This window comes from Cyprinodon tularosa, unplaced genomic scaffold (assembly GCF_016077235.1).
Source record: "Cyprinodon tularosa strain WSP-4 unplaced genomic scaffold, ASM1607723v1 ctg266, whole genome shotgun sequence".
Taxonomy (NCBI): Eukaryota; Metazoa; Chordata; class Actinopteri; order Cyprinodontiformes; family Cyprinodontidae; genus Cyprinodon; species Cyprinodon tularosa.
The window spans coordinates 928,463-952,311 of record NW_024038970.1 but is presented as its reverse complement, the minus strand read 5'-3'; the positions used below and the strand labels follow the sequence as shown (position 1 = coordinate 952,311).

At 40.5% G+C, this 23,849-nt stretch overlaps 2 protein-coding genes across 3 annotated transcripts in view; one reads left to right on the top strand and one right to left on the bottom strand.

The window, feature by feature from the left end:
• ankrd6b (ankyrin repeat domain 6b) overlaps positions 1–12,299 on the top strand; it is a 60,490-nt gene extending 48,191 nt beyond the window's left edge. For both annotated transcript variants that reach the window (XM_038289215.1, XM_038289214.1), the window contains exons 8-16: positions 877–975; positions 2,918–2,995; positions 4,838–4,942; positions 5,054–5,167; positions 5,564–5,719; positions 5,826–5,978; positions 7,433–7,546; positions 7,696–7,984; positions 11,396–12,299. In XM_038289215.1, coding sequence (XP_038145143.1) covers positions 877–975; positions 2,918–2,995; positions 4,838–4,942; positions 5,054–5,167; positions 5,564–5,719; positions 5,826–5,978; positions 7,433–7,546; positions 7,696–7,984; positions 11,396–11,907 — 1,620 coding nt within the window. In that variant the 3' untranslated portion in view covers positions 11,908–12,299. The remainder of the gene's footprint in view (positions 1–876; positions 976–2,917; positions 2,996–4,837; positions 4,943–5,053; positions 5,168–5,563; positions 5,720–5,825; positions 5,979–7,432; positions 7,547–7,695; positions 7,985–11,395) is intronic.
• A 2,318-nt stretch (positions 12,300–14,617) lies between these two features.
• On the bottom strand, positions 14,618–19,951 carry lyrm2 (LYR motif containing 2). The gene is made up of 4 exons (XM_038289223.1): positions 19,929–19,951; positions 18,918–19,024; positions 18,707–18,847; positions 14,618–14,827 (listed from the first exon to the last, which is right to left on the bottom strand). The coding sequence occupies exons 2-4, from the start codon at positions 18,957–18,959 to the stop codon at positions 14,747–14,749; spliced, it is 264 nt and encodes an 87-aa protein (XP_038145151.1). The 5' UTR covers positions 18,960–19,024; positions 19,929–19,951; the 3' UTR covers positions 14,618–14,746.
• Positions 19,952–23,849: the final 3,898 nt, after the last annotated feature.

Sequence of the window (23,849 nt, the reverse complement as noted above, 5' to 3'; positions counted from 1 at the left end):
CCTGTTTTTCAGTGTAGTCCTGTTTCTCTGACTGTGACTAACTGGATGTGCTCTCTTCATCCTCTGACATGGGAGCTGGCTCGGAGCTCGTCTGCCTGGCTGTGTGTTTCCTGGACGGGGCCGCCTGTGGAGCTGGTTGACAGTTGCCTTTTGTATCTATGCTTCTTTTTCTATGTCTGCTTCTGTCTCCTTGAACCCCAGTCAGCCTCAGCAGATGGCCGCTCACACTGAGCCTGGTTCTACTAGAGGTTTCTTCCTGTTCAAAGGGAGTTTTTCCTCTCCACTGTCGCTACAAGCATGCTTGGTGTGAGGGATTGCTGAAGAGTCAATGAGTCGATGCAATCAGCTGGTTTTCCTTAGATAGAAAACTTTCAATCAGTTTGACTGGATGATCTGGTGAACTGGAAAGCGCCTTGACATGAAATGTTGTGAATTGGTGCTATAGAAATAAACTGAATTGAATTGAATCATTCATTCCAAGTTTGAAGACGTTTCTCTTCCATCCAGGAAACTTTTTCAATTCAAAATGTCAGAAATAGCGTTAAGTTCCAGTTTTTATACAGCAGCCCAACAAAGCCTTGATTTAGTTTAGAAAACATGCAAATTGAAACAAACGAACAGGTCCACCGCTTAGGAATGGCGGTCGTTTGGGTTCTTTGTTAGCCTGCAATGCCTCATACCTGTCTATGTCTCTGAAAGGGGGGTTTAATTGAAAAAGCTTCCTGAATGGGAACCAAAACTTCTTCAAACTTGGAAACAAAGTCCAGTAGATTTTTGTAACTTTTCTGGAACACCTTTATAAAGGAACCATGCAGCCTCAGGCTCTCATTGGTGCGTTGGCCTGCTGATCACTCTGACGTGGTGTTTGTCCTGCAGGTCGGGGACACTCCGCTACACGTAGCAGCCGCCCTCAACCACAAGAAGACGGTACGTCTGCTGCTGGAGGCCGGAGCAGACAGTCACATTCAGAACAATGTGGGTGTTTCTTATGTTTCATCAGATTGAATCGTGTTTTCTTTTTTGTGTCATTTCATTTCCTTTGCAGCTCATTGCACACAATAGATCAGATCCTGGTTTCTTTCTATCTGAGAAACAGACATGCAAGTAAAACACGTCTGAAAATTATGATGCTTGAAATTAGAGATGGGAAGATCATCCAACAATTGGACTGAAGCATGATTAGCAATATTTAGTCATGTAGGAATAAAGTATTTTGGTAAAAAATTCATTTTACTTAAATTTGAAGTTATAAACAAACTGATGTTCGTAAATTATACAGAAGGATGAAAGAATTTTGCTTAACTGTAAACTAAAATACCAATTTTTTCAATAAATTTAACACAGATAAAGGCTGTTTTACTATAATGGTTTCTGGGATCTTTCCATTCAGAGTAATTTTTTATCAGCATCTAAGGCCTTGATGCTCAATTCCAATTTGTTTTGTGAAATTCGATTTATTTATTTTTTTCGCGTTGCTGTTCACATTTCCAAATATATGCGACCTGTATGTGATCTCCTGTGTGAACTGCAGTCATACAAAGCAAGTGTCCCGCATGCGCATTAGTGGACGCAATGATGTCACAGGCCAGTGTGCTCTGTGTTTATGGGAGTAAAGATGGATGGCAGTGCCGGAGCGTATCCAGCGGTCTTTTCCAACCATAGAAACTCAATCTTTTCAATATGGTTAAACATAATTACTGCTCTCCGCATCATCGTCCACCATGGTTGTTGTTTTTCTTGCTGCTTCTGCGTAGCAAGACCCAGAATAGTGACCTTTGTCGGTTACTAATGGCATTCAGGTCTAATGAATGCGACCTGGCCGTTCAGACACAGGCAGCATTTGAAAAGATCAGATTCATATCAGATTCAGGACCACAGAGCCAAGTGGCCTGGGTCGCATTGGAAATAATCAGATTTCTGTTGTTCAGACTGTAATGTAAAGATCAGATCCAGGTCGCATGTGGTCAAAAAAATCGGATTTGGGTCACTTCAGACTGCTGTGTGAATGTAGCTTATGTCTGACGCCCATCGTGACTTTGTTAAATAAAACAGCCTAGCCTTTATTTAAATGCATTGTTAGTTAGGATCCTTTAGAAGAGTTCATAATAAATCCACCAGCCTCACTATCCCCAACCTGCTGCCCGTCCCTCTGATAAACTGCATCAACCCTCCAAGGTCGTTTACTCCTGTTTTCTAAATCTTTGCCACCAGCAGTCTCATCATAACTTGTTTTGACTCTCACTGTTCCAGCAGGCCTGACCTGCTGAAGGTCAACCTTCACCCACACACCCGAAAAAATCCAAATCTTTCTTAAATTAAGTGCATTTGTTCTTGAATTGAGGATCTAAGTGAGACAATCTGCCAATGGAACATTTAGAATAAGAAAAAAACACTGTCTTATTTGAAATATACATTATTAGTATATTTTTGCATGCCTTATACCCTAGTGTTTTTAGAGATTTTTATAATTTTATTTACTATTTCATATATGTTTCATGTTGCACGACTGTACCACAAAAAATTCCTAGTTGTGAACTTCTTCACTAACAATGGCAATAAACCCGATTCTGATTCTGATTCTGAAATGCATATTATCTAATTATCTTATTTTAAGAGTAAAAATGCTCATTCCACTGGCTGATCATCTTATTTACCTGCTCAAGTTGAGGCTAAATACACTTCTTTTAAGATATTTTTACTTATTTCTAGATAGTTTTTGCAGTGCAGATTAATGGCACCGTTATCTCCTGCTCCCCATGGAAGCAGGGATGAGTAACGGTTCGCAGACCGAGCAGAGGTCTTCCAGGAGAAGCTCCTGATGTTTACCTGTAACCTGCTGCTATCAGTTCATCTGCATCCTCTACTCTAACTTCTGCAGAACGGCTCCCATCTGAACACTTTGCTGTTTTTTCCTCAGGCGGGTCAGACGGCGTTGGACCAGGCCAGGGATCACAACAACCCAGAGGTGGCTCTGCTCCTTACCAAGGCTCCCCAGGTACAGCTGCCACTGAGAGGGTCGGTCTGGGACAGCAGCTGCTGAGGAAAGCTGTCATCTAATGTAGCAGGAGCTCATTTACAGCTTTTAGAACAATTATTACGCCAAACGTTGGAGAAATGAAAGCTTCACTGACCTGGTTCTCTCCTCCTGTTAGACTCTAGATGTTCTTCTTGAATTTTAATGGTGTTTGGCGAACAAATAAGTGCATTAGGGAATGTGAACCAGGACTAGTGAGCTGAAAGAGAAAAAAAAATCTTCTAAATGGGAGATGAAACTCTACACCAGTACCGATTAAAGAGCTTTAGCCGTTAGAATAACCATGCCAACCCCATCAGAGCCTGGTGTCAGCAGGCCTCTGAAGCAGCGGTGAGGTCTGTCAGGCAGGATTGTGCATATTTACATCAAAAACGGCAGCATGCTTAAAAATGGCACCAGTTATAGACATGTTATGCATCCTTAGAAAGCAAAGCACAGCTAATAAATATATAGCAGCATGTTAAATCAAAATATTTAGAATAAAACTTCGACTTCCTACATCTGAAGGGATCCTGAGGCCGTTTTTTAAATCCAATCTTAGATTGTTTATATTCCATTTATACGTAAGGGTCTACGGATCAAAAGTAATCCAGCATATTTTGTAATAAAAATATTCCATGATGAGAAAATCCCCACATTGCGTCTGTTTTTTACCATCAGAAAAGTTTGGTTCTTATACCTAATGCTAAATGTCTTGCTAATTACCCTAGCTTCCACAAACCTTTCCTGTTGATGTTTGGTATGTTTGTTTTCATCACCTTCCTGCCTAAAAAAACAAAAGTGTCCCAGCCGATTTTTGTCAAGATTTGCTGCCGGGACAGCCCTCGAAGCATCACCAGAGCTCCCTCTCAGCCGCCATCTATACGCAGGATTCCCCTTCATATTGTTCCTCAGTCAAAATTTGGCAGAATCTGGCCCATTTGGAGAGGTTTGGAGATGCTGGTGAATCCAGAAGTTAAAAGTCCCACAGTTATACTTAGAGGTCTGAAATTGTTTGCATTTACTGCTGACATTATGCCGAATAAATGTAATACAGTGAGACATGCCTATTCTCAAGCATGTCTTTTTTACTGCTATTCAAATAATAGCTATTGTTTTCAAGAAGAAATAAAACAATGAGTCATGTTTGAACTGATGCCGTTCAGGCGGCGTTTTGGTTACAATATTTTCATTAATATTTTCAGAAACTAGAAGGTTTCACCTTTCAAATGATGCATCTTACATGTCATTTAATTTTACAGTTCCCTGGTTATTTGTTTTCCATTTGGGTATGGAAAAGGCAAGGATTACTTAAAATGAGGTGGATGTTAAACAAACTAGTTTTTGATGTCTTGTTTTGGACGCAAGACATTTCAAATTTCTGTTTAATAATTCATTAATAACTTACAAATGTTGGTAGTTTAGTTCAAGACATTCAGCTTCATTTCCTCATGTTTTCAGCCCACAGACGAGCTGAACGGCACAATCAGAACACCCCAGCATCTAATCTGATGTTTTAATAGGAATATAAAGCAGGTGATCAGATGTTTAGCAGCGACTTTCTGAGGTGTTAAAGGGTCAATATAGAAGTTAGAACTGCAACTAAAGTTTATTTTGCTTCTGGATTAATCTGATGATTATTTCCTTGATTAATAATCTGGAAGCAAAGGTGCCTTGAATAAGATTTTATATAGAATTGAAAGCAGGTGAAGCAAACAAACTAATTCATCTACGGAGTGGGAGAAATGAAGCCGTTTCTGAGAAAATGCTGAGGTCTTTATTTAGCTCTGGGACCTAATGGGACTCCGCTGCCTCGGTGTCCAGGTGCAGAGCTTCATGCGAGGAAGGAGCGTGAGGAAGAGGAGAGACAGACTGAAAGCAGAGGGCCGCGCCCGATCGGTGCCTAGAGATGAGATGTTCAGCTGTAACGTGAGTAAAGCCGCTGATGAAATGAAGACATGGATGGAAGGAATGAGGGGAAAAAAAGCCTCACATTTCCAAACAATCAACCTGCAGCTGAATCTTCCTGTTTTCCTGCAGGACAGCGTGTCGGCTGCAGACCAAACCCAAGGCAGCGACCCCGCCGCTCGCCAGCAACCTGCTGGGACAGAGACAAACATCCGAGGAGAGAAGGTCAGCAAGCAGAAAGAGAAGGTGAGACGAATGAGGCTGGGATCGGTCGCTCCTCCATAGATGAATCATTAAAGGAAACTTCTGGTCAGCAAGGAACAACCAATGGATCATTATTTATACCTAAAACTAATATGTTTGCAGTGATTTAATGAATTTAGCATTAATCAGTAAAACAAAACTATTTTTGTTGCGATCACCGAGTCTGGGTGCGGCCATTTTTGCCCAAATATAGTATAGTTCTTTGACAAACATGGATGCCTCCAGTAAAGCACATTCAGATGAAAATTACTCTGAATTAAAAACACTGATCATTTATTGAACAGTACGGAATAAGTTCATATTTAAAGAACTTTCAGAAGTTTGAATTGTGAATATGATGGACTTTTTCTTTAAAGTGACTGAGGTTTACTTTTGCAGCCCTCGCTGTCTGAACCTCTTCGCCGTAGAGAGACCAGGCGCCTGGAAACTCTTCAGAGGAGGAAAAACAAAGCACATGCATCCATTCCACCTCACAACTATAAAGCTTATCAGCTCTACACGCTCTACAGGGGGAAGGATGGCAAGATCATGCAGGTAAGAGCCCCAGCTGGTCCCTGAGGACCAACCATCATCCAGTGTTTAGAGGCTGTTCTAGATGCACCTCAGACGAGCAGGTCTGCTGAGTCTGGTTCTGCTGCAGGCTCCGCTGAACGGCTGCCGCTGTGATCCACTCCTCAGTAAACTGGAGAACCAGCTGGAGGCCACCAAGGAGGAGATGAAGGCTGAGATCCATGCTGTGGAGGATGTGATGAACAGGAAGCTGGGCCAGCTGGACCGCAGGAGCAGACACCAGGTGACCCAAACCTGATCCGTTCCCACAGCAGCTGGATTCTGTTCATTTTAACCTTTAAATCTTTTCAAAAATCGAAAAAAAATCCTTAAAACTATAGATGAGGATCTTTTATTTCCGGGTGGATCGTCTCAATAACTGGTCCTCCTAACTGTCAATCATTCTGGTGATATGTTTACCTAAAGCCGTCCTACCTGCTCGTTCCATTAGCTACCTTTCTCTGTGCATGCTCACTTTCAGGCGTATGTCTGTGGTGAGCTATGGTTTCAGACAGTCATTGAAGCTCAACTTTCTCACCGCGGTTCTTTAAAAATGGCAGAGGGTCATAAGAGAAAAAGTGTGTACGAAGTGTATGACAAGAAAAGAAAGGAGGCAGATATATCCCAGATTTTGCACAGAGAGCAACTAATATGACTAATAACAAAGATGGCGCAGGCACCGCGTGGTGGAGGAGTTACATGACCAACAGGGAGCAAAAAGCAGTGATCATCTGTCCGAACGTCTGTTAACCGAGTTCACTATAAAGTCCCCGCTGTATGCGGACACAGTAAGCTTGTATGAGCTATGAGAACAGCAGCTTTTAAACAGTGTGCACGAGGAGAAATGGGCTCGTGCACGCTCTCATACGTGCATTTTTTTTTAAGTAGAGAGGGTGATTCTTTTAAAACACAAAGGCTGCAATGCATTGGAAGTCATTTTTTCCCTCTTTTTACCTGCAGCAACCATTGATCTTTATTTTGATGATCACCTGTTTGCTTTGCAACACTAAAGCAAACAAAAATCCCCACCAAAGCATGGCGGTGGCAGCATCATGCTGTGGGGATGCTGATCAGTAGTTGGATGGCCTGTAAAGATAGAGGAAGAATAAATGCTGCCAAATACACTGAAATCCTGAGGAGAGCAGCTGGGAGACGGGTTATTTCCCAGAAAGATGATGATCCAGAACATTCAGTTGAAGCCACACAGGAATAGGTTTGAAAGGACTGTGTACTGGTTCTGGAGCCGCCCAGTCAAAGCCCAGACCTCGTTCCTGACTTACCGGACTGACCCACTGACTCAGTGCTGTGATTGGAGCATCTAAACACTTACTGGAAGGAGCTGAATAACTATGCAAACTGTTACTTTTTACATTTTCCTCACTATTACTGTGTAAATATATGACTATGATTGGAGGTTTGGAGGTTTCTTCCTGTTAAAAAGGAGTTGTTCTTCTCCACTGTCGCTACAAGCATGCTTAGTTTGAGGGATTGCCTTCTAGCCAATGAGTCGATGCAATCAGCTGGTTTTCCTTAGATAGAAAACTTTGAATCAATCTGACTGGATGATCTGGTGAACTGGAAAGTGACCTGAGATGACATGATGTGAATTGGCGCCAATGAAAAGCACTGAAATGTGATGAGGTCAGGAAAAGGTTTGATGTAAACCTCTAAAGCAGGATGTGTCCTGCTGCTCCTCAGATCCGAGCTCTGGATAAGATGACGCTGGAGAGGGTTTCTGCAGAGAAGAGCGAGTGTCTGCAGAGGATGGAGCAGTGGGCCGTGCAGGAGCGCCTGGAGGCCCAGAAGAGACAGGTAACCTCCTGGTTCCACATGGGTGCACTAAATGTTCCCCTCCTCCAGCATCTGCAGAGAACAGAACATAAGGAGCTAGTACTGAAAGAATCCCAGAACATTGAGCCCAGAGAAGGAGCATCTAAAGGTCCTCTTCTCTCTCTAAGCAGACGTCTCTGGTGGCTGAGCTGAAGAGCTGGTGTCTGTCCAAGCTGCAGAACATGGAGCTCCACTTCACGGGAGACTCTGGCACCAGGCTGCAGCGCTCGTCCTCTTTAGCCGACATCCTGAGTGAGGCTGATGGAGCCAGCGACGCCGCACCGCCACCGCCGCCGGCCGAGGCGCCGGCCGAGCCCGGCTGCAGCTCCCAGCTCCCAGAGCTCCACAAACATGAGACGTGCGCAGCAGAACCCAGCAGGACCAACCAGTACTTTGTGGTTCATGTGGAGAACTCTCCAGGTGAGGAATCGGCACCTCCCTCTGCTGCTGTCTGTGTCTGCTCCTGTTACACCGTGCTGATTTATCCAGCGTATGAACTTCTGTCCAACGACCTAACTTCTGCTTAATGGACGGCAGCTAATGCCCAGGAAATGATGCACAAGCCAGTGTCCTGAGGGGGGCAGCGATGCAACCGGAGGCGCCGGCCAGCAGAAAAAGATTTATTTGATAGCAGTATTAACCTAGCTGCTGTTTACCGCCCGCAAAGAAAATAAATAAATAAAAAATAAATAAAAAGAAAGAAAAAAAGTTTTTGATGGCAGCAGATTCAGCATCATGTCTGCTAGGAAGTGTGTTGGTGGTGGGCGTGAACGCAGGGAGGATCCATCACCTTCTGGCTCACCCTATGATGGAGATGAAGTCTGGAGGAGAACTGACGGTTTCCTCCTGTGAACCCCTTGTTTCAGCGTGTTTCATGGTGCTCATAACTTTTACAAAACGTGCCCATAACTTATCCAACATATACCAACGTATTTACCAGATTTTCTGTACGTCAGGCAGACGCTGATCTAAACCATCATTGTCTTTAAAGAAAACAGCAGCTTCATCAGGAGGGACTTTGGTTCATATTTAGTTTCAACCAGAGATAAAATCCAAGCCATGTTCCTGAATCCAGCAGTTAGTGGGGTTCTATCTGTTTCCAGCTGAGTGCATCATGCTCTGCTGCCTGACCCAGTTCCCCCTAAGCTTCAGCTGTCAGGCAGATGGTCTCTCATTAGAGGCTACACTGCTAAAAACTATCATTTCATCTGCTCTGATTCAGAGCAGCTAAATTACATGATCTGAGTTTTTTCCCTTAAAATGATCTTATTCTATAAATATTAGTTTTCATGGGGTTCCCTGATGCTGCGGTACACCGCCTACAGCAGACGGTGTGTCTGGACCAGCTGCTGCTCCTGCAATGCTGCTAAGATGGATCCGAATAGTTTAGAAACTAAATGTCTCTCTCATTCTGCTCCCAGATCACTTTCCTTTCCTGCTGAGTTCCCTTACAACTACGCTTAATTTAAGACCTTTGCTGTGTTCCCAGATGAGATGCTCCTCTTTACACTGCAAATCCCATCTAAAAATTAGTAAAAATGTCTTAAATGAAGTGTATTTACCATTATTTTAAGTAGGTAAATAAGATAATTTGCCAATGGAATGAGTATTTTTAGTCTTAAAATAAGATAATTAGATCATTTTCACTTCAAATAAGACAGTGCAATTGTGTTTTATTATTTTAAATGTAAATTGTCTTGTTCCATTGGAAAAGTGTCTCAATTACCTCCTCAATTCAAGAAAAAAGGACTTATTTAGATTTAAATTTTTTGCAGTGTAGAGCTTACATAACCAGAATCATCTGGAATAAAAACATGATCCTGTTTCCAAAGAGCAGTGATGGTCGTTTCAGTTCAAATGAACTAACTGTAGTTTTTAGAGCTGAAACAATTAATCTGAATAAAGTATTACTGAAATAATTATTTTAGTAATCCATTAATCGTGGAGTATACACTGCAAAACATTTAAATCTCAATACGTTTTTCTTTTTCTTAAAAAAGGTGCATTTGTTCTTGAAGACAATTTACATTTAAAATAAGAAAAAAACAATGCATTGTCTTATTTGAAGTGCGTATTATCTAATTATCTTATTTTAAGAGTGAAAAAACTAATTCCATTGGCAAATCATATTATTTACCCTTTTTAAATTAAGGTTAAATACAGTTAATTTATGAAGTTTTTACTTATTTTTAGATTGTTTTTGCAGTGTAAAGATCCTAACATATGCCTTTTAGCTGTCAGAACAACCCACTTAGAGCAGGAATCATTCTAAAATTGCAAAACAAAATGTAAATATTTTGCATTTAAGATAAAAAAAAAAAAGTTCTGTCTTTCAATCTGCCCTATAGTGGAAAAGTTTTAGTTTCACTTGGTTTATTTCAGTAAAAAGTCTTTTTTAAAGAATCTTTGGCTATCCGATTATTAATGACTTAATTGAAAAAATAATGACCAGATTAAAGGAAGTGCAAAATGATTACTGGAAGCAGCCCTCTGTAGTTTTATGTCTGTAACCCCCCCAGCAGCTGCCTGTAGTTTCAGCATAAAGGAAGAGTTTGTTCAGTTTGGCAGATAAATGATGGATATAGAGACATGATGGATGAAATGTTTGATATCCTCCCTGACATCACCGCTGAACCAGAAGCTCAGAAACCATCTCAGAGCTGTCCTATTCAGAGTCCTTTACTTAAAACTTAATGTTAATAAAAAGATTTATTGTTGTTTTTTTATCTGTATAAATACAGATGTAGTCCAGATCAAAAGCAAAGGACAATAAAACAAGGCAAAAATGAAATATAAGTTTACTTTTCTTTGTTTTGAGTAGTTAAGTAAAATTTGACAATGAAATAAAATAAAAATTTAAACTAAAAAGCAACTCCATCTTATTTCGCTTCTGTCAGTGAGCCCCAGGGCAGCTGTGGCTACAATGTAGCTTGCCACCATCAGTGTGTGAGTGTGTGTGTGAATGGGTGATGAATGAATGTAGTGTAAAGCGCTTTGGTCAAGTCTCCTAACTTGAATAAAGGCGCTATATAAGTACATGCCATTTACCATTTACCATTTATTTCAATGGTATAATATCTAATTTTCTAAGTTTAGGAGCCAGAAATCTGGCTCCATTTGTGGATCCAGTTCTTTACCTGCTCAGATGAAGAGAAAATGCTCTTTTTTAAACACAATTTTACTTCTTTTAGATCAGTTTGTGCAGTGTATAATAAAAAAGGCTAAAAATAAAATAAAAAATAAAAAAGACTCATGTGGCCCCTGATGCCCCCCTGGTGCTGGTGATCTCTGTCCTCTATAGTTATTGGTACACAGTGGTGTCTGCAGCCCACATCTTGGGTGTCGTCTCCATTTCAAGCATCATCTTATTTACCTGCTCAAATTAAGGCTTAATATGCTTAATTTAAGACATTTGTTATTATTTCTAGATATTTTTTGCAGTGTAAAGCCTGACAGATGCAGTTTGGCTCTTTTAGAAACTTTTAGACTCAGAGCTCACACTGAGCCTGGTTCTGCTGGAGGTTTCTTCCTGTTTAAAGGGAGTTTTTCCTCTCCACTGTCGCTACAAGCATGCTTAGTGTAAGGGATTGCTGAAAAGTCAATAAGTCGATGCAATCAACTGGTTTTTCTTAGATAGAAAACTTTGAATCAATCTGACTGGATGATCTGGTGAACTGGAAAGAGCTTTGAGATGACATGATGTGAATTGGCGCTATAGAAATAAACTGAATTAAAGGGCACCAATGATGACCAGCTGTCTTGCTGCTCACACTGATTCACTGTGAAGGATTTCTGCTGCTCACTAAACCAGTTCTGTTGAACTCCTAACAGATGGTGAGAAGGAGCAGAAGACGGAGGCATCAGCAGCAGCAGCTCAGTCGTCTGTCCAAGTGGTCCGGCCAAAGGAGCGCCCTGTGGTCTCTCCCGACACTCAGAGGAAGAAAGTTGAGCTGGTGGACACTAAGCGACAGAGGCATAGAGCCAGCAGCCTTTCTCCGGCCGCAGGGCGCCGTGACAGAGTCAGGCACCATGAGAGGCGCTCCCATGGCAGGACTGGGTCCAGAGGAGCCGCAGGGATCAGGACTGAGGCAGAGTCTGGAGAGCAGCCCAGTGAGCCGTCCTTCGATCAGGAGAGGGACAAAATGCACGCCGTGGAGGTGACCCAGTACTTCTTTGAGGCGGTGTCCGTCCAGATGGAGCGCTGGTATGAGAGGAAGGTGCAGGAGGCGCGCTGGCAGGCCGACCAGAGGGCGCAGGCAGACAAAGCTGCTCTGATCCAGAGGATCGCACATCTGGAAGATGAGCTTCGAGCGCTGAGGATGAGTCGGCACGACGCCTGCTAACGCTGCGCCGCTTCCAAACCTCTCAGTCCGTCTTTCCTTCTGTGCTGCTGTAGGGAAAACCTTCAGTTCTTTATGAAAATAGCTGCTGTTAGAAGTTATCTGTCTGCCTGCTGCGTCCAACCGATAAGCTATGAGGTCTTTATAACAGAGGATGAGGAGGAGCTGGAAACAGCCGTGATGGTAACGTATCTGATGATGATGAGCGAACATTTGTGTTTAACCCTTTATAGGGCACTCAGTGAAATACTTTGAAATTGGAGTGTTATTGGAATCCAGGAAAATACCTTATTACACCTTTGTAACATAAAAAAAAATATGGATATTTACATGGCAGAACTTAATTTCAAAGTAATAATACGAAATGCAAACTTGCCCAAATATATATAAAAAAATAACGAAAGTGCTTCAATAAGAAATTGAGAGTCAGTGATGGTCTGGGTGCCATGTCAGCTGCTGGTGTTGGTCCACTGGGTTTTATCAAGGCCAGGGTCAATGCAGCTATCAGGAGGTTTTGCATTTCATGCTTCCATCTGCTGAAAAGCTTTATGGAGATGAAGATTTTATTTTTCAGCACCACTTGGCACCTGCTCACAGAGCCAAAACCACTGGTTTACTGACCATGGTATCACTGGGCTCTATTGGCCTGAACCTCATAGAGAATCTGTGGGATATTGTGAAGAGAAAGTTGAAAGAGGCAAGACCCAACACTGGATGAGCTAAAGGCTAAACGCTATGGAAGCATCCTGGGCCTCCATGACACCTTAGCAGAGCCACAGGCTGATTGCCTCCATGCCACGGCGCACTGAAGCAGTCATTGCTGCTATAGGATTCACCACAAAGTATTGGTTTCATAACTGAACATAATCATTTGAAGGTTGACCTTTTTTGTACCAATAAAAGAAAAGGGTTCTACCTTTACTTTTATTGGTCGGATGAAATATGCAAATTTTTTTAGATAAGAATTTTGTGTTTTCATGAGCTGGATGCCAAAATCATTCATATTAAGACAATAAAAGACCTGAACTATTTCAGTTAGTGTGCAATGAATCTAAAATATGTGAATGTTCAGGTTTTATCATTACATTCTGGAAAATAATGAACTTTATCACAATATGCTATTTTGAGGAGGACCTGTCCATATTTTTGTTTATAAACCGAAATATAATTGTTAACTAGGCTTATTAACTTTTTAACTTTACTTTTTACCTTTTTTTTTTCTTGACTTAACATTTTTTCCCCAACTTAATTTCCAGTAGTAATATATGAAGGGCTCATCTAATTTTTCAAATGCCAAAATAAGATGTACAGCTGTATCTTTGCTGAATGGCTGGATATAGATCTAGTGCTTCTAGACCTCACTGTAAGTGATCAAAAATGCTAGCTTGCCGTATAAAGGGTTAAACCTGCTCCCTGTTAGACGATAGAAAGGAAACATGAAGGTACTGCTGTTCTATTATTTATGATGGAGTTCATTAGTAGATAGAAGAAAGGATGGAAATAAGATCGTTTAGAAAAGGGAATCCTGATTTATTTCTGATACTCCTTCCAGCCTCAGATGCTTCAGCACTCTGCCTGATCTGATCTACGTTACAGCGGCGTCCTTAAACAACACCGTCACTTTGGTTCCCAATCTATGGCTTTGGCTTGAATCTATAGAAACGTGATGCTGAGATGAAAATGTCTCCCGTTCATCACGGAACGCCTTGGATCTGGTAACAGCTGAGCTCCATCTGACAGGATGATTTTATTGGGGAAGAATCCATGTTGGCAAAGGAAGAAAAGCAGTCCCATTGGAATCTGGAGGATTAGGGTCACTAGGAAACATTTTTTAAAAGTTAATGCAGATATTTCCCTGCGGTTTGGTCTCTCGTTTTCACCAAAACCCAATTTTTAATCACAGAAAACCATTATTTCTACACCTACCGTCCAAACTGGAGATTTCTGGTAACGGTGCTGCAATGTCAGCAGGGATAAACGGCCTTTTAGCTTCTTAAACGTCACTTTATGAAAATCCTTGACGTCATGTGAGCTTCTGATGCTTTTAGTTTTTATGGCGCTTGAATTTTCTATTGGAGCGCTGTTTGTTTCTATGTGTAAATGTGGCCTAAAATTCAGTGTAAACAAATGAGCAGCTTCCAATGAGACTGTTTTTCTTCCATAGTTGGCCTCCGAACCACAAGTTATCGTTTTTAGACCCATTAAAATGTATAAAACTTTTTTTTTTATCAGTTTATGCTCTGTGGATGTATTGTTTTTGTAAAAAAATTCCTGGTTTTGATAAAAAAGTTAAAGCTCTTCATTTTAGGTAAGGTCCTGTCATTTAAGGGCATCAGATGTTTTGGTTATAGTTTAAATGTGTGAAATAAGAAGCGTTTCCACCGATCAGAAATGAAAACCCTTGGTAGCACAGAGTTGATCAGGGGAGTTCAACAGTTTTTACTGTATTTTTTAATGCGGACATGAAAGCAAACCTTCTGTGGTTTGATGGTCAGTAAAGATAGAAGCTGCGCTGAGCGGCGGCAGTGATGTCATCGCATCAGAGGCTCTTCTGTTGAACATGTGAAAAAAAAGCTGAGCTCAGTGTTTGTACTGAATGTGCTGCATGAAGAACAGCTTCAGTGTTACTTTCTGCTCTTTTATTTCTCTTCATTTGATTTCTTCTCTCTGATGATGTCAGAAAAAATATTTTTATTATAAAAACCAGCATAACCTCTGAGTGATGGAGTTCCTTTATTTACATCAAACACAGCATGTTGGATCAGGATCCTGATCGCTGTCCCAGATCCTGACTGCTGAAGAAAAGTCCAGAACAGTGGTCAGCGGTGTGGGTGGGGGGGCGTCAGCTTCTAGCCAGCGCCAGAGATTTCTGCAGCTCCTCCAGGTGGTTGCTGGCCTGTGTTATCATCATGCGGATGGCGTCCTGAGATAATCAGAGAACATCAGTCAGTGCAAAGCAAGTCAGAACAATGAGCTGATAACAGGATGACATCATCGAAGTCCTGTCAGCTCAGCATACCGCGTCAGGCCAGCATACCATTAGTAAGACGCATTACATAGATAAAAAAAAAAAAAAAAGATCAACCAGTGAAGGTTTGGAGGCATTTTTAATTATAATCTGTTACTTTAAGCAGAATTTAAAACTGAAATAAGATGAGGTGTTTATGCATTCATGTTATACATTGAATTTTTAAATAAATATAAAAAATAGAACATGTTTCCATTTTAAAATATAAAGTGTTTTTTAAGTAGAGAACAACAATCGTTCAGTTTGGTTTATAGACAATTTATCTGATTCCCATATTTTCTCAAACACCTGAACTGAGCGTTTGTTATTTTCTTTCTTTTTTCTGTCTTAATGTTGGCAGTGGGCTTTATGCTGCCCTGCAAGGCTTTAAACCTGGGTTTAACCGGAGACTAAGCCATTCTCAAGCACATATCAAGGAGCTCATTTTGAGCCTGGATCCAGATTTATTGTTGATTCTGTTCATGGTGGAGAATCCTGCTTCACAGCAGCAGGTTGAGTCAAACATCCTCTAAATGTGCAGGGTCATCTTTGAGCACGCCATTTCACTTTTCTTTCACCAGTTCACCGCAGTTCTTCCAGCAGTCCACACTTTCTGTGCTCTCTTTTTCTCATCATCTTCTCCTTCTTTCCCATCGCCCGGCTTGCCACAGGTTTGCCTGCTGTGTCTAAAAGTAGCAGCAGCAGCAACCCAGACTGACAGCAGCTCATTGGATCATCTGGATCATGTGCAGCCTGGAGCCGGACGTTCTGGAGGGTTTTAATGTATTAACAGGAGAAGCGGTGCATGTGAAGTTAGACACTGTCGCTGAACAACATGCCGTAATTTATAAATGTTTTAAATCAGGTTGGGTCCAGATCCAGACCCCGGTCCTCTAATCCGTGACCTCTGACCTAGAGTATCCTCTGTCTCCGCTCTCCTTACAGCCAGTCATGCTGTTTTACTTTCCAAGTTAGTTTAGTTGGGTTTTTGTCATAGTTTTGTGCATAAAACAACAAAAAAAAGTCCTTCACTAGCTAAACGACACACATTAAAAACAAACATAGCGTGTTCGTTTGACGAGGATCTTATCAAAGAATGATCGGCTTTAATTCACAGAAAATTTAATATCTTAGGGAGAGGATTCTACAGCAATGTTGACAAGATATGAGATTTGTTTTTGGTTTGTATTATGAGTGGGATGCCCATCATTTTATTTTTATGTAGTTATATTTACAGTACATGAAGAACTAATGAAATTATTTTCAGATTAAACATCAATGGATTAATAAATAAATTCTTAGAATAAATGTATTTGTTCTTGAATTAAGGAGGTAAGAGACACATTTTGACAATGGAACAAAACAATTTACACTTAAAATAAGAAAACACAATTACATTGTCTCATTTCAAGTGCATATTATCTAATTATCTTATTTTAAGAGTAAAAATACTCACTCCATTGGCAACCCATCTCATTTACCTGCTCAAATTAAGGTTAAATACACCTTATTTAGGGAATTTTAACTGATTTCTAGATCGTTTTTCCTCCTTCACCTATAACGTTTTTACTCTGTTTATATGGTTTAGTTAGAGATGGTGTAATTTCTAATCACAGATCTGGCTTAAATTCAACTTTCAGACTAAATTTACCAGATAATGTGAATATTTTGGGTTTCTTGGGACTCACTAAACTGTGCTTAAAAACAGATCTGTCACCATGATGCACCTCCTACAAAAAAGTCGAATCTTTTGCTTTTTTTTTTAAATGATCCAGAATTTTGGAGCATAAAAGAAACAGGAACGTTTAAGCCGCTGCATTTTTATTTTAATTTCCTCGTTGTGTCATCCTTTTTCTCTCAGTTATCATTCACCTATCTGAATTCAATTTAAATTCAAACTGACTTGTAGTTTATTTATTGTTTTTACTGTACTTTAGGATTTAAAATCCTAGTCCACAATCATCCTCATTCACATTTTCCCCTAAATGTTGACCTTATGATAAATGTTTACATTATTTATTGGCTGCATCTAGAAATGTCAAAGATATATTTTTATTTTTAACATATATATGAAATAATACAATACAACATCCAATAACTTAAATGATATAATTGTTCTAGGTCATCAAATCAGTTTAGTTCAATCAGCTGCCTGTATTGGCTTTAAATGTCCAACAGGGGTCAGTATTCTGTTAGCATCAATAGTTAAGCTTCCAGATGCCTCATTAACATCACTAGTTTTTTCTCTGTTTATATGGTTCAGTTAGAGATGTTAGTCTAGTTTCACAGATCTGTGGCTTAAATTCAACTTTCAGACTAAATTAACCAGATAAAGGGAATATTTTGGGTTTAACTGTAACCAGAAGGTGATGGAGGCTGGAATGGCTGCATCAGGTGGAGGAATCCACCTGAAAGCTGCAGATCATCGGGTCTCTCAGTCAGAATTCACTGTTCTGTTAAATCCTCAATATTGGCTGAAATAGTTCCACATATGAAATTTTGCTCACAGGATTTTAAAGCCTTTGTTTTCATTATATTTATTTTCCTTAAAAGTCTGGATGGAGATATGTTGTCCACACACTCTTAAATAATCATTGGATTATTGGCTTGGTGTAATTTAGAGGAAGGAAAAACATAGTAACCCAGGTAACCCAGCAGAACCTCTCCTGACCTGCGGTAAACTTAGAGCCAGTCAGCGTTCCCATAGTCAACACCTGTTTATCCATTTAAACTACCTCAATTGGCATGTATCCCTTTAGTCATGTCCCAAAAACTATTTAATGACTTTTTGGTGTTTTCTGAAGCGTATGGCGATCTGTCCTCAAATTGTTTTTGTTTTGTTTTTTTGTGTATGACTAAAGGGATACATGCCCATTGAGGTAGTTTAAAGTCTATTTTTGGTACAAAATTAAAGAGACACACAAATCTGACGTCTTGCTTATTGACTATAGGTATGCTGATCTGATGTATGCTGGTCTGATGTATGCTGGTCTGATGTATGCTGGTCTGATGGGGTATGCTGGTCTGATGTATGCTGGTCTGATGGGGTATGCTGGTCTGATGTATGCTGGTCTGAAGTATGCTGGTCTGATGGGGTATGCTGGTCTGATGTATGCTGGTCTGATGTATGCTGGTCTGACAGAACAGCGGGTCCAGTTAGACATGATGGAGGACATGATGCCAATGAAACTGGTTGGTTTTCAGCTGAACTTTAATCAGATGGTCCTCCTGACCCTGTTCTTCTGTTTTAGCAGCAGATCCGCCCAGAAGCAGCTGGAGCAGCTTCTACCCAGTCTGGTTCTGTCTCCCAGTCAAAAGGAGAAGAACCAGACCAGAACCAGATGCTCTGGAGAACATTTGGGTTTCCTTATCTGGGGCTGCTGCAGTGGGTAGCAATGCTGCCTTGCAGCTAGAAGGTTCTGGGTTTGAATCCCGGCCCGGAGTCTTTCTGCATAGTTTGTATGTTCTCCCTGAGCATGTGTGGGTTCTCTCTGGGTACTCTGGCTTCCTCCCACAGTCCAAAAACATGACTGTTAGGTTATTTGGCTTCTCTAAATTCTCCTTAGGAGTGAGTGTGTGAAGGGTTGTTATTCCTGTTTGTGTCTGTTTCCCTGCGATGGACTGGTGACCTGTCCAAGGTGACAGCTGGAGATGGGCACCAGCACCCCTCATCACCGCAGCAGGGCTAAGAGTGATGGATGGGTTCCTGTTCTAGAACCTATTATCTAGATGAATGAACCTCTAAGGGGACTGAAAATGACCCAAAGAGCAGACAGGAAGAGATCCAAGGAGAACCTGGTTAGTGGCGTCCTTGTTCCTCTTAAACTCGCTCCTGGCCCAGTCCCTCAGGTACTTCCGGTCTGCCTCGTCAGGAACCTGGCGGATGGTCCTCAGCATGTTCCTGTAGATTCCCAGAACCTTCTGTCTCTGGAGGAACTGACAGGAGAACCGGGTTTAGCTCCCCCCGGACCGGGTCACCGTCTCCCAGAGGTCTGTGCTGCTTTACCTGCTTTAAGGAGAGCGCTGCGACCGGAAGTCTGGAGCTCATCCTGGTCCTGCAGCGAGCAGACAGCCTGGGAGCTTCTGGTGGTCACCGCAGCTAGTCTGGAGGACGCTTCTACTTCTTCTTTTCTATTATGGCGGATCACAAGCAACTTTAAGGTGCATACCGCCACCTACTGTACATGAGTGTGTAGCAGCGTTACTTCACATCTATTAGATTCTATTTTTTAATTTTGTATTCTTAAGATACATAAACAATGCTTTCCTTAGTTTATGAATATCTGTTATGTTTCCTTCATTTCCTAATATTCCTTTAAGATTCCATTCATGCCCTATACTTCTAACTATTCTCTTTAATTTTTCCCTTTCGTGTTCATATAACTTACAGTTCATCAGTATGTGTTCTACATTTTCTTTTTCACCACATTTATCACAATTTTTCCTCCCTATTAAATAAAGCATGTCATTTAAGTAGGTATGACCTATTCTTAATCTACTAACTATTATTTCTTCTCTTCTGTTTCTTTCATTAATGTTTCGAATTCGAACTTACTTTTGCACTTCATATAATCTTCTTCCTTTCCTATCTTCGTTCCATATTTTTGCCATTCCTCCATTTCTTTACTTTTAATAAGTGATTTCCCTTCCCCTTTTCCAAAAGGAATTGAAATCGTTATTTCCCCCTCTAAAGCCCTTTTAGCTAATTTATCTGCCTTTTCATTGCCTTTTACTCCTTCATGTGCCGGCACCCAACAAAACCAAACATCAATGCCACCCCTATATAATCTAAATAAAATATGATGAATGTCTAATACCAAATCTTTTCTATTATTTCCTTCTCCCTTAATACTTTCCACTACTGCTTTAGAGTCTGTGCACACCAACACCCTGATTGGTCGAATCTCCTCCACCCATTGCAATCCTAATATAACTGCCACCATTTCTGCTGTAAATACCGACAATTGATCTGATATTCTTTTATGAATACATTTTTTAAACTCTGGGATAGGAGGACACTTCTTTCTTCCTCTGGGGCTGCTGTTACTGCTGCTTCCGACGGCACAACTAACGTCAGGCGCTCTGTCGCCCCCTGCCGGCCTGGAATAAAATGTAACTAAAGGAAAACTTCTTCATGGGATTATAATCACAGCAGGTCGGCAGCGAGGCCGACATGCCTACAGTGCTGCCATCTTGGATCAGACCACAGTTCAGACAGCTGCTGTCAGAATGAAAAGGAGGCGCTCATTTTAATCACATGAAAGAGTCAGACAATAATCTTTTACATGTCACAACCACCTAAGAACAAAACTAATTTCTAAAATCACACAGATTTATTCAGATTAAAAACTATTTAAGCTGACCTGGATGAGATATATGCAAAGTTATACATTTTGCAAATAAATATTTATATGATAAACACAAAGTTTTATGCTAATATGTTATAAGATTATGTTTTATAAATATTATATACATATTATTCAGTATTTTAAAGGGTTGTTCTTTGATAATTATTATGATCTATAGAAGAAAAATTGTTGCAATGTGATTTACAAAAGAGAGTAAAGTTATTGTTTTTTTATTAATTTGATGTTAATTCTTATATTTTGTCATTTTTTTTAGACTTTGTTGTCCAATTGTAGTGAATGGTAAATTTCTGTTGTGTAAAGGCTTTTTGTCATAAGTTTGTCTAAACTTCTTACTAAACTTTTTTCTTTTATCATCAAGCATATACAGAGATGGCAAAAGTACTCACTTTCTGTACTTGAGTAAAAGTACAGATACTTGTGTTAAAAAATACTCTGGTAAAAGTGGAAGTACTGATTAAACTTCTTTACTCAAGTAAAAGTAACAAAGTACAGGCTTGTAAATTTACTTAAAGTATAAAAGTAAAAGTAGAAACCACTTTTTTCATGCCGTTGCCTACATTTTAAATGGATGTCTGCCAATAGGACTAGATCTCCGTTGTGTTCATTTTCAATCATCTCGTCGTCCATACTACTATGCTAACGCCACCGCCACCAAGCTGCAATGATTTGCCGCGAATTAATACCGCCGAATCTGTCGATTCATCTTGTAGTGGTGCGTCAAATGCAACGTAGATTCCCATCCAATTAGACGGAATTTGGTATTTGTGAGAAAACGGCTCACCAGCTCCCGTCTCACGTCAGAGGAGGAGTAAGCAGATGACTTGCAAAAAGGTGGTAAGAACCAGCGGACAACAAAATTCCAGTTCAAAACCGTGTAGCGGTTTACTGGTGCAACGGTGAAGACAAAAAAAAAACAAAACAAACAAAATACTTTCAAATAAAGAAAACAAAACCGGTCATTGCAGGCAATACAAAACACTGACAGCCTCACAGCAAGCTGACTTTAAATATAGTCTCTCTAAGCAGACCTTCAAAAGCAGTTTCTCCAACCAGTCTCTCCAAGCAGACCCCTAAGCCATTGGGAGTGTGCCCCTTAAATAGACCCACCAATAACCAGCCAATTGGGACAGCCCAACTAAACAGGAAGGGAAATCCCCAATAAAGCACAGTTAACATTGTAGAAAAAATGGAAAATGATATACACTATATTGCCAAAAGTATTTGCTCACCTGCCTTGACTCACATATGAGCTTAAGTGACATCCCGTTCCTAATCCATAGGGTTCAATATGACGTCGGTCCACCCTTTGCAGCTAGAACAGCTTCAACTCTTCTGGGAAGGCTGTCCACAAGGTTTAGGAGTGTGTTTATGGGAATTTTTGACCATTCTTCCAGAAGCGCATTTGTGAGGTTGCACACTGATGTTGGACGAGAAGGCCTGGCTCTCAGTCTCCGCTCTAATTCATCCCAAAGGTGTTCTATCGGGTTGAGGTCAGGACTCTGTGCAGGCCAGTCAAGTTCATCCACACCAGACTCTGTCATCCATGTCTTTATGGACCTTGCTTTGTGCACTGGTGCACAGTCATGTTGGAAGAGGAAGGGGCCAGCTCCAAACTGTTCCCACAAAGTTGGGAGCATGGAATTGTCCAAAATGTCTTGGGATGCTGAAGCATTCAGAGTTCCTTTCACTGGAACTAAGGGGCCAAGCCCAGCTCCTGAAAAACAACCCCACACCATAATCCCCCCTCCACCAAACTTTACACTTGGCACAATGCAGTCAGACAAGTACCGTTCTCCTGGCAACCGCCAAACCCAGACCCGTCCATCAGATTGCCAGATGGAGAAGCGCGATTCGTCACTCCAGAGAACGCGTCTCCACTGCTCTAGAGTCCAGTGGCGGCGTGCTTTACACCACCGCATCCGACGCTTTGCATTGCACTTGGTGATGTATGGCTTGGATGCAGCTGCTCGACCATGGAAACCCATTCCATGAAGCTCTCTGCGCACTGTTCTTGAGCTAATCTGAAGGCCACATGAAGTTTGGAGGTCTGTAGTGATTGACTCTGCAGAAAGTTGGCGACCTCTTCGCACTATGCGCGTCAGCATCCGCTGACCCCGCTCCGTCAGTTTACGTGGCCTACCACTTCGTGGCTGAGTTGCTGTCATTCCCAAACACTTCCATTTTCTTATAATACAGCTGACAGTTGACTGTGGAATATTTAGGAGCGAGGAAATTTCACGACTGGATTTGTTGCACAGGTGGCATCCTATCACAGTTCCACGCTGGAATTCACTGAGCTCCTGAGAGCGACCCATTCTTTCACAAATGTTTGTAAAAACAGTCTGCATGCCTAGGTGCTTGAATTTATACACCTGTGGCCATGGAAGTGATTGGAACACCTGATCCCAATAATTTGGATGGGTGAGCAAATACTTTTGGCAATATAGTGTATGTTCATAACTACTCGCCACACTCCTCTATCATATGGAATAATAGATTTATTCTACATCGCAATAAGTCATTATTCTACAAAGATTGGATGGAGAAGAATATTTGGTCTATTATACACTTAATGGACACTAATGGTTACATATTAAATTACGAACAATTCTGTACAAAATATCAGTTCCTTCCTCCAAAAGATGAATTTACAAGATTACTTAACGCCTTGCCAGAACAATTTATTAATCAGATTCAAAATATAATAATATATCATCCAATTACCCCCAAACTACCCGATTTATCTATTAATGGAATATCAATCACTGATCAAAAATTCAATAACCACACAATTAGAAACTATCTAAATGAAACTTTGTTCCCTGGGAAAATAAATAAAAATAACATTCTTTGCAAATTTGAACAAAAATCAATTGAAATACTAAGAACTTTTTTTTTAAACTTCCTATACAACCAAAAGCTAAAGAAACTCACTTTAAAATTTTAAATGCCATCTACCCATCAAAAGAACTACTAACAATGCGTTTTAATATTGATGACAATAAATGCTCATTCTGTTAAAATTTATGTAGAAACTATAGACCATGTCTTCTATGAATGCAGTCAGACTAAAACATTTTGGAATTGTTTAGAAAGATGGATCAAATCAAAAATTGCACTCCCTAATTCTATTTCTAGAGATATGGTAGTTTTTGGAATACTATTGAAAGACAAAACAATAGAACTCTGTTGTAACCTAATTTTTTGTTTAGCAAAATTCTTTATTCATAAACAGAGAGTCTTGAGATCCTCCCCTATCTTTAGTATTTTTTTATCTGAATTTAATTTATATTTGACATCTCTTGAATGTATCGAATCTTACAAATACTTGACTGAAATACTAATGGAACTGCCCACTGATGTACATTAATCCTAACATATGAATCCCCTTGTCTTTATGTTATTTTATTGTATTATTAGCATTACTCACGCATTTTTTTATTTTCCTCATCAAGTTACTTTGTATTTTCATTCTGAAATCTGCCTCTACTATGCCTTCTATAGAATTAGAATTCTAATGTTCTTATTGCCTAACTTGTTTGTACCCACCTTGTTTAAATAAAGTTCAT